Source organism: Gekko japonicus, unplaced genomic scaffold, assembly GCF_001447785.1.
Source record: "Gekko japonicus isolate JY-2015 unplaced genomic scaffold, Gekko_japonicus_V1.1 scaffold183, whole genome shotgun sequence".
In the NCBI taxonomy this organism is placed as follows: domain Eukaryota; kingdom Metazoa; phylum Chordata; class Lepidosauria; order Squamata; family Gekkonidae; genus Gekko; species Gekko japonicus.
Genome location: NW_015175361.1, coordinates 601,043 through 612,116, shown reverse-complemented (window position 1 = coordinate 612,116; position 11,074 = coordinate 601,043). Strand labels below are relative to the sequence as shown.

At 45.1% G+C, this 11,074-nt stretch overlaps 1 protein-coding gene across 4 annotated transcripts in view; it reads right to left on the bottom strand.

Annotated features, from left to right (window-relative positions):
- Window positions 1–493: 493 nt before the first annotated feature.
- Window positions 494–11,074, bottom strand: part of ATE1 (arginyltransferase 1) — a 102,037-nt gene continuing 91,456 nt past the window's right edge. For all 4 annotated transcript variants that reach the window (XM_015425400.1, XM_015425399.1, XM_015425398.1 and 1 more), the window contains exon 12: window positions 494–889. In XM_015425400.1, the coding sequence (XP_015280886.1) occupies window positions 711–889 (179 nt within the window). In that variant the 3' untranslated portion in view covers window positions 494–710. The remainder of the gene's footprint in view (window positions 890–11,074) is intronic.

The window sequence follows — 11,074 nt, the reverse complement described above, 5'->3', positions numbered from 1 at the left end:
AATAATAAATATTTCCCAGAGTATCATTACAAAAATCAGCTCCAACGTCCAAGTTCCTTGTCTATTCAAATGTTAGTGTAGACATTATTTAAACCACACATTACAATTTGCAATTAATGTCTAAAAAGCCAGCAGAATTTTATTACTTGAATTTATATCATAATGTCAGAGACTGTGCCATGTCAGGAAAGTCTATAACCCAGAAAAATTTGCCCTTGTTTTCCCAATGATCTGAATGGGGCTGTGTTCTTCATAGTGTTAGCATGCAAATACAATAATTCTCCAACAACAGTAAATGAAAACAAAGTTTGTAGTATATTTTATCAAAACTTCAATACTTTTCAGTTTGGAATCATACTTTTCAGTAGACAGTTTCCTAAAAGAAGTCTCCTCATAGATATATATAAAGCTATGCAGGAAAAACTAATTTCCAATCACTTATAAACTTCACACTGTTTGATTCTCCGAATGCAAAAAGGAGATAGGTTTGTGAAATAAAACAGGTTTAGTGAGAGATCTTTATATTCTGACAGACCCTTGGTATATGTGAAAAATTATATGTTCCTTTCAAGATATGACACTTGTTTATATTCCTGTTACCATAAAGAGACATTTTATACATCCCTACTTTGAATACATCAGCTTATCAACTCAAACCATAAGGGGCACAATCTAGCGGTAGGGCAGAAGGTCTCCATAGAACAAACGTTTCAGCTTTTAAAGAGCAACATTCGCTCTGAACACGCCTGTCCCACCAAAGTGGCATATTGCTGAACACTTTCTTCATCACTGGGCCCCTTTCGTCTTCTCTTATACACACTGTAAGGCATGACCGTTCTCTTGTGAAGGATCCGAACTCGACCCAATTCTTTAACACTTCCTTCATCAACTGTAAGGACAAATAAACAGACATGAATGAACATGATGACCAAATGAATAGCAACTACTGCTTTTAGTTTTAGGTAGAAATGATACTATAAACCTGTACAAGATAACAAACCACCTTATTTTCAGAACTGGACCATCCACTAAAAGGTTAAAACACCAATTTTTAAAAAGGGATCTAGGGGGGAATCAGGAAATTACAGGCCGGCCAGCTTAACACCTGTCCCGGGCAAATTAGTAGAAACTGTAATCAAAGACAGAATTGTTAGGTAGATAGAGGGACAAAGCCTACTAAAGGAAAATCAGCATGGCTTCTGCAAACGCAAGTCCTGCCTCACCAACTTTTTGGAGTTCTTTGAGAAAGCGAAAAAGCATGTAGACAACGGTAACCTGGTAGAGATTATATACTTGGATTTTCAAAAGGCAAGGTATCTCACCAAAGATTCCTGAGTAAATTTAGCACTCATGAGATAATAATAAAATGGCCGATACTGTAATGCTCCTGTATGGATCTATGGTGTGGCCTCCTTTGGAATACTGTATACAGTTCCAGTCATTGTGTCTCAAAAAGGACATTGCAGTGCTGGAAAAAGTATAGAGGAGGACAACCAAGATGATTAAGGAGTTGGAGCACCTTCCCTATGAGAAAAAGCTGAGAAGCAGCTGAGGGTACTGTGTGGGAGGATAGTGTCTGAGGGTGTGTAGGTGTGTATAGCCTGTTGGAGAGTGGTGCTCGTTTGAGGAAGTGTGGTTTCTGTTTTTGTCTTTTGCCTGGGTGTAACTGATTGCAGCTTTTAGGAGTTTTGCCTGAGGCTAACTGCTGGCCTCTTTGCTGGGTGAGCCTTTATTTATATTAGGCTCCTCCTTGCCAGAGGCACAAGCCAAAGGGCTTTTGCCCTGTGGCTCTTAGCCTGGGAATCCGGCCTGGGGACCCCATAAGAAGTTAAGAAAATTGTACATTGCTGTGCTTGTTTCCCCTGTTGCCTCAGGTAGCCATTTGGTCAGTTCTCTAAATTTCAGGGTACATCAGCACACCAAGGTATTTCTAGGTGAAAGAATCCACTTGTTTTTGGTTTTGCTTGTTTTTGCTTCTGCAAACCTTTCACAAGTAGTCTTGAGAGGCAGTTTGGAAGGGGAGTTATCAAGGAAGTGCCAGTTGAACTAAACTGATTTTGAAATGGATTGCACCAGCATGGCTGGTGAGGGAGCTGAGGCAGTGACGTGCAAAGTCTGTGGCATGTTCATATTCTTAACTGAGGGTAACAGCAATTACACTTGCTGGAAGTGTAAATTGGTAGCCCTACTGGAGGAGAAGATACAGGGACTTGAGGCATGCTTGTCCACACTCCAGTTTATAAGGGAAGGTGAAGATTTCATGGACAGAATGCATGAAGCACTCCTGAGAGGGCAACAGGAGGAGGAGGCAAAGGTATCTCAGCAAATGGAGGAGCACCCGACACAGGAGGAGGTCACATGGAAGAATGTAACCCACAGGAACAGGAAAATCAAGAGATACTCTGAGCCTCTGTCACCAAGCAATTGGTTCCTGGATCTCCCCACAGATAGTGATTCTGAACCATTGGAACAAGGACTCCTCCCCCAGCCTCCACGAAGCTTGAAGAAAAATTTTCAGACCCCTGTGGATGAGAGGACTCAAACTTCTGCTCCCCAATATAGGAGAAGGCATGTGTTGGTAATTGGGGATTCCCTACTGAGAGGGGTAGAAGCTAAAGTGTGCCAACTGGACTTGTCGTCTCGAGAGGTAAGCTGTCTACCAGGCGCACGCATCCAGGATGTGATGGAAAGGGTAGGAAGACTCATCAAGCCCACAGATTATTATCCCTTCTTGCTCATCCATGTGGGAACAAATGATACCACCCAGCACAGCCCAGAATGTATTAAAAGAGACTATGTGGCTCTGGGTAAAAAGGGGAAGGAATTGGGAGCGCAGGTGGTATTTTCATCAGTTCTTCCTGTCAAAGGTCATGGCTCAGGAAGGGAAAGAATACTACAGATCAATGACTGGCTATATAGAAGGTGTCATTACCTCCCTTCAGTGGTCAGCCCAATTTCAGCCTGCTGTTGCCATGGGTTATTTCGATGCTGTTTTACCATGGACTTAAACTGCCTTGACTTGAACACTGAGAAAATCTGGAGTGGCAGGCAAATGCAGAAAGGACCCTTCTTTGGAGGTTTTCAAACAGAGGCTAGATGGCCATCTGACAGCTATGCTGATTCTGTGAACTTAGGCAGATCATGAGAAGGAGGGCAAGAAGGGTTCCATCAGTGCTTAGTTCTGGTGGCCCTTCTTACATGCCCAGGGAAATGCTGATCACCACATTGGGGTCAGGAAGCAATTTTTCTCCAGGCCTATTTGGCTGGAGAGCCTAGAAGTTTTTTGTCATCTTCTGGGCATGAAAAAGTGGTCACTGGGGGTGTGGGGAGGAGGTATTTGTGAATTTCCTGCATTGTGCAGGGGGCTGGATTAGATGACCCTGGAGGTCCCTTCTAACCTTATAATTCTGTGATTCTATGAGTCTTGAACTTTTCAGTTTAGAAAAGAGATTACTAAGGGCGGGACATAATAATAGGTTTATAAAATTATGCATGGGGTAAAGAGAGTTGACAAAGAGATATTTTTCTCACTCTCCCAAAATACTAGAACTTGGGGTCATCCAATGAAGCTGATGGCCAGTAGGTTCAGGAGGGACAAAAGGAAATACTACTTATGCAGAGAGTGTTTAAAATGTGGAATTCGCTGCCACAGGATGTAGTGACAGCCACAGAAATAAACAGCTTTAAAAGGTGATTAGACAGATTCATGGAGGATAAGTCTATCAATGGCTACTAGCTGTGATGACTGAGGGGAACCTCCACATTCAGAGGCACTAGTCCTCTGAATCCCAGAGCCAGGAGGCAACATCAGGGGAAGGCCTTGGCCTTCCAGCGGAACTGGTTGGTCACTGTGTGAGACACGATGCTTGGGTCTTCTTATGTTCTTATGAGATCAAAATGTTCTGCTTAAAGAAAATATTATGGAAGTAACTTGCATCATCATGAGAAAATCATGATGTAGGCACTAAAAATCAAGGGGAGGATGACAATTATTTTTAAAAAATTAAGAGCTAACAGCATAACTTGTGTTATCACAACTTTGTAATAAGTAACTATTCGGTGCTACAAAATGTACTGTAGGTGTTCCAATAACAATCTTAGGTGTATGGAAATGCCCCAAAACAAAAAAAGCCCATTTGTTCACTACTCTCAATAGGCAACAGGCAAGCCACACTGGATTTAAATGAACACTGCATATAAAACCAACTTCCATAGATAATTGTACAAAATCCTTTTGTTTTAAAATCCATCACAGTTGGGATCTAGTTGATATAGTTAAAGAAGACTGATTTATGCTGCAATACTACCTGATCTTTGAGAATACTTTCCAAACTAGGAGAGATAAGATTTATTATTACAAGTTTAAAGTGCACAGAAAAAAGTCTTCAGACAGAAAAATATCTACTCTAAAAGCAGCAATAATCACTGAAAAATAATTTTACCTGGTGTGGTGTCTGCATACTGTTTCCAGGACACATAAAAAGTAGTATTTAAAGCTGCTATTATTTTAATGTTGGCTGAAAACCCACATCAGGCTCAACACTGGTCTTTGGAGTCACTCTCCATTATCGAATAATGTCAATAATGGTATTGCATTTGTGCAGTTTCCATGATTATACTGTGTGTTGGGTTTGGACTGGGGGTGGGGTTGTTCTTAGATTTTATCTTTCAAGAGTTATTATGGGTCAAGAAGAAGCTATGTGTGCTGTGCCTTTGATGTAAAAGTCATATTGGCAGCAGCTGTTTCCCAGCATCAACATGAGGGTAGCATGGCTGGTGTGGATACAGGGAACAAGTCCACAGTACATTTAGACCAACGCTATGACTCAGCCTAGAACGACCATTGGTTACTCACCGTGAGGGGTCCTTCTCCTCTGAGGCTTGGAGGACATCTTGTGGGTGATTCCCAACCATCTCTTAGGGAGGCAGGAACTTCAAACTGTTTCCTGTTTCCTGTGTTGGGAGTCACCCTCAGCTCAGTTTTGTGACTCCAAAAGCAATATGAGAAGCTAAATAGTGAGAAAAAACTCAAGCAACAGCATCAACAAACATAAACTGCAGAGGAACGTGTAAAACTCAGGTAACAGAAGAAACATATATACATCAGAAGAACCGAGAAGACGACCCGGGAGGGCCAAGATGTCCTCCAAGCCTCAGAGGAGAAGGACCCCTCACGGTGAGTAACCAATGGTCGTTCTCCCTCTGAGGTGGAGGCCATCTTGTGGGACCTCCCCGAGCAGTGTCCCTAAATTTGGGAGGGAGGGTCGTCATGAAGAGACAGGATAGATTGTAGCACCCGTCTCCCAAAGGCCGCATCGGCAGAGTCAAACACATTAATTTTGTAATGCCTAATAAAGGTCGACAAAGTGGACCAAGTAGCAGCCCTACAAACCTCCTCAACTGAGGCTCTGTTGCAAAACGCGGCGTTAGTCGCTGCGCTTCGAAGGGAATGGGCGGTGATCCCTACTGGCACCTTCTGGTTAAGACTCTTGTAAGCCTCCGCTATGCAAGACCGAATTGTGGTACTAATTGCTGAGTTAGACATCTTTGTGCCAGTGTGTGGTGGAGAAATGTTAACGAACAAAGTCTCTGTTTTCCTGAACGTGGCTGTTCTAATGAGATAACACTTGAGCGTTCTCCTGACGTCCAACGTGTGCCAGATCCTCTCCCTCGGGTGCGATGGATTAGGACAAAAGGACGGAAGGCAAATTTCTTGAGTTCTATGGAACTTCGAAGAAACTTTTGGACGGAAGGTGGGATCCGTCCTTAAAACCACCTTATCTTTATGAAAGACACACAAATCCTTTCGAATGGACAAGGCGCCCAGTTCCGAGATCCGTCTTGCAGAAGTGATGGCCACCAGAAATAAAGATTTCATGCGTAGAAATTTGAGTGGAATACTTCGAATTGGTTCAAAGGGGTGTTTGGTAAGTGCTGTAAGTACCGTGTTGAGTCTCCAGGTTGGAAACCTGTGAGCCTGTGGTGGATCTCTCGCGGTCGCGCCTCGGAGGAAACGTATGATATGAGGATGTCTAGACACTGGAAAACCTTGAGAGTGTGGAAGTACAGAGGCTAACGCTGCCATCTGCCGCTTGAGGGTGGATGCTTTAAGGCCACTATTCCTCCCATCCTGAAGGAAATCTAAAAGCGAAGCGATGGCTGGACGCAGGGGGTCGACCTTCTTGCGAAGAGCCCAGCGGACAAAAGCTTTCCAGGTAAAATTATATATTCGCGAAGTAGACGGTCTCCTGGATGCCATCATGGTATCAATCACTGACTCCGCATAACCTAACCTGGAAAACCTGGACCTCTCAACTTCCAGGCGGTCAAATGGAACCAGCCCGGATCCGGGTGACGAATCGGGCCCTGTAGCAACAGATCGTCTGATACCGGCAGAGTGATGGGAGGAGACACCGACATCTCCCTGAGTGCCGTAAACCACGGCCGACGTGGCCAATACGGAGCTATAAGTATCACCTCCGCCTGCAGGAGTCGTATTTTTTGAAGAAGTCTGGGTAAGACCGGTAGTGGAGGAAAGGCATATAGAAGTCCTTGAGGCCAAGGAGAAAGAAGAGCATCCGTCTCTTCCGCCATCGGGTGGAAATACCTGGTGTAGAAGCGTGGAAGTTTGGAGTTGATGTGAGAGGCAAACAGATCCACTTGCGGCATTCCCCACTCGGCCGTTATCACCTGGAAGGCCTTCTCGTGCAGCGACCATTCTCCTTCCTGCAGTACCTGGCGACTCAGCCAATCTGCTTGAAGATTGACTACTCCTTGTACATGCTCCGCCTTTAGAGATGTCAGATTGACTTCTGCCCAATTCAGAAGAAGAGTCGCCTCCCTGTGAAGAGAACGGGATTTCGATCCCCCCTGTTTGTTTATATAAGCCTTTGCGGCTATGTTGTCCGTACGAATTAAAATATGGAGATCTTTGATGAGAGGAGCAAACTGAAGAAGAGCTAGTCGTATGGCTCTCAACTCCAACAGGTTGATCGGCATGTGTTGTTCCACTTCCGACCAAGTCCCTTGTATCGGTATGTTGTGCAACGTGGCTCCCCAGCCCGTGAGGCTTGCGTCCGTAAATATTTGGGTTCTCTCCGGAATCCAGAAGGTCTTGCCTTGTGTAGTATTGCGGGACACTGTCCACCATTTCAAACTGGACTTCACTTGAAGTGGCACCTTCAGGGACAGATCCATCCTGGCAGCAACTGAGCGTTGGTATGGGCGTAGAAACATCTGTAGCTGTCTTGAATGAAGACATCCCCAATGCAGGGAGTCGAACGTTACCACCATCAACCCCATCATTTTCGTCAGAGAGGACAGTGATGATGTTCGCGCCTGTATGATTTGTTTGGCCAAATTCCGTATCTTTTCGGCTTTCCCCTGAGGAAGGAACAATTTTGTCTTCTTGGTGTCTATCACCATACCCAGGTGTTCCAAACGTTGGGTAGGCATTAAGGAACTTTTTTGGAAATTTATTAGAAAGCCGAAATGTTGAAGGCAACGTACCGTCGTTTCCACGTCCCTCAGCGCTTGCGGTCTCGATGGGGAGCGGACGAGCACGTCGTCGAGGTAGGGATGAATATGAATTCCTTGTTCTCGAAGACATACAATCACGTGGACGAGAATTTTGGTAAATACTCTGGGGGCTGATGCTAGGCCGAATGGAAGAGCCCGAAACTGAAAGTGGTCTTTTCCCACGGAAAAGCGGAGGAACTGGCGATGGCGAGGAAACATGGGGACATGAAGATATGCTTCCGTTAGATCTATAGAAGAAAGAAATTCTTGTGGTCTCAAAGATTCCGCGATGGAGCGCAGGGTTTCCATGCGGAAATGTTTTGGTTTTACAAATTTGTTTAAGAATTTCAAATCTAGAATAGATCTCCAGTCCCCGTTTTTCTTCGGGACTGTGAAAAAGATGGAGTATATCCCGTCCCCGCTCTCGGCCTGTGGAACCGGTTCTATTGCCTGTATACGAAGCAGATGAGCGATGGCCGCCTCCGTTCTTTGACGTTTTGAAGGATTTCTGTGGCTGGGAGACATCAGAAAACGCTGAGGCGGTCGGGACAGAAATTCTATTTTGTATCCTTCCAGAACAAGTTCCCTTGTCCAGGAATCCGGGTGGGAGTTGATCCACTCTTGACTGAAGAGTAGAAGGCGTCCTCCCACCGGTGGCGTTGGGTAGTCACGCCTTGGGATTTTTTGGATCGGTGTCCCCTCTGTCCTTTCTATTGCCGTAGGATCTTGGAAATCTGTTGTTGAAGCCTCCGCGCCGAAAGGACTGTTTGGTGCCCCATGACGGACGTCGATTGTCCTGTCTAAACTTGGTCGCGGAGGGAAATGGACGGGACGGAACGGAGGCGGTTGCCGAGGTAGAGGGAAAGGAGGATTGCCTCTTATCCCCGATGCGGACAAATTTTGGTAGAGATTTCTTTTTATCTCTTGACTCAACTAATATTCTCTCTAGAGAGTCCCCAAATAATTTGTTTCCCTGAAAAGGATAGCCGGACACAATGGTTTTAGATTGAAAGTCAGCCTGCCAGGTTCTCAGCCACACCAGACGCCTGGCAACCGCAGAAGACGCCATGGCCCTAGAGGAGAGTACCATGGTGTCGAGGGTGGCATCAGCTGTAAAAGAAAGAGCTTTCAAAATTCTGTTAGCACCTTCTAATAAGCGCGTATTATTTTCGGGTAACATTTGAATGAGCTTCCTCATCCAGACTATGGAGGCTCTGGACACAGTAGATGCAGCGGCAGACACCTTAATTGCCATAGATGAAGCCTCATGAGAACTCTTGAGGGTAGTATCTGACCTCTTGTCCATACTATTCCTTAGGCTGCCATGACCATCCTCTGAAAGCAGACCTGAGGATTGAAGAGCTGCTACTGGGGCATCTACAGCAGGGATCTGTAAGACATCTGAAGCAGATGAGGTTATTGGGTACAATTTCTTTAACAACCCGGGGGTATGTTTGTTAGAAAACGGTTTTTCCCATTCAGCCTTAACTTTGCGCATGTAAAAATCCGGAAAGGGAAAAGCCCTTTCAGACAGATCATCCGGAGGAAAAAATTCATCCGTAATTTCAGACCCTTCATACAGTTCTGCCTCCTCAGAACTTTTGAGTTTGGATTTTTGTAAATTTTGAATTTTAAGGGCTGAGACTGTCTTAGACAGTAGGTAATGGAGGTCCTCAGGTTTAAAAAATCTAAAGGACTGTTGTGGAGGAGCGGGGATGGCAACCTCCTCTTCAGCGTTAGAACTAAACTCCCCCTCCTCTCTCTCACTGGAGGCATTAGAACTGTTCTCTCCCTCCCCCTGAGTAACTGCAGGGTGGGTACGTTTAGGGAAGACCTTTTTTGCAGCCTTGGTGGGCCATTTCTTTTTGCTCTTGCTTGGGGGAGGAGAGGGGGAAGACGACGGAGATCGTGACCTGCTAGATCGTCCTCCCGAATTACAGAAACGGGCGATCTCCTGTCTCATAGCTCTCCTAAAGAAGTACATAACCCTAGTGGATAAGGGAGCAGACGTGTCGTCACATTCGTTACCTCCTCGGGTGGCTCCTTCCCCTCCTCCGTCAATCTCCCGGGCAGCCTCAATTTGAGTGCTCGCTGCTTGGTCGGATCCGCTTAGACCAATAGTCTCGGATCGCCCCCCGCCCTGCAAAGGGCTGCATCGCTCGTTATTAGCATCTAAAATGGCCGCCGCCATCTCTGAGGACTCCAAGAGCGAATGGGAGCTTTTGGCGCGTTTAGCCGCGCCGTGCGATTCTGCCGCCCGATCCTTGCCGTCCGGCGCTCTTTTTCGGCCAGCGCGGCTTTCCTCTCTTTCGATTTCCCCCGAAGAGAGAAATCCATCGGTTTCTCCCCTGCGTGCCATAGCCGCCTTGGGAGAGGAGTCTTACGAAGCAAGCTAAAGAAGGGAGGGGGGGGAGAGAGGAGCTAGATCGACAGAAGAGGCTTTTTTTTTTTTTTTTAATCTAACAAGCAGGCAAGGTGAAAGAAAGACTTGAAGAAGAAACAGGAATCTTGAAGTGAGGTAACAGATAAAAGATTGAATAGTGCAGGCGAAGCCTAAATTAGTCAATGCTCTCCCTACTGAGGCAGGAAGAAAACTGAGCTGAGGGTGACTCCCAACACAGGAAACAGGAAACAGTTTGAAGTTCCTGCCTCCCTAAGAGATGGTTGGGAATCACCCACAAGATGGCCTCCACCTCAGAGGGAGAAGAGGGGAGCTGGCCCCTATCTTGGAGTCAGAGTGGGCTAACATCTAGGCACTCTGCTATTTTGCAGAAGTTCATTTTAGTTAAGTATTGCCACTGCAGGATTCTATTTATACATATAATTTCCGATGCGGTGCACTATGAACACACATGCTACAATCCCCAAAACCACTCTTAAGGTATGCCCAAGAGCTTATACATTGTAATTGGAATGTTCTACTTTTTCCTTTGAATGTAAAACCCTAATGCCCTGTTGTAAATTCCTGTTAACTTTTCTGTTTCATACTGCAATGCATCCTTTGTATTAGGTGCATGTATGCTCACTGTTCAAGAAACAGACATACAAGTTTCCCTTATACATGCAGAACAAGTCACGCAATGGTTTGGATCTAGCTATGGAAAAAATCTTCCCCACATTTGTGACTACCTTGACAACTCAAGTAATCCCACTTACATCATGTTAAAATAAATTTCTATAAAAAGAAACATAAGTTTTGAAAACGGGTACAGTTCTATCTTGTACTGAGTTTTGTGAAGAGCATTAGTGAAGTACACAGACAGAAGATCTGATAAACACAAAATGAGGAAGTTTTTCTGCCTGCCCTTCAGTGTATAATCTTGCCCCCCCACCGTTATTTTCCATGCAATATTTCCCACTTTCTTTACACTACTGAAACTTCATTTTGATGAAGAAACTGCACAAAAGGTTCTTAAAATCCACTTGTACAATTACTTTTCCTTTTAAGCTTGCAATACTTGAACAAATGATGAAAAAACCTGTTCCCATGTGGGACCTCACTTTAGACTGATTCAAACAGACCAGCTGCAGAGACGAGTTTCACCACTGTGAGGAC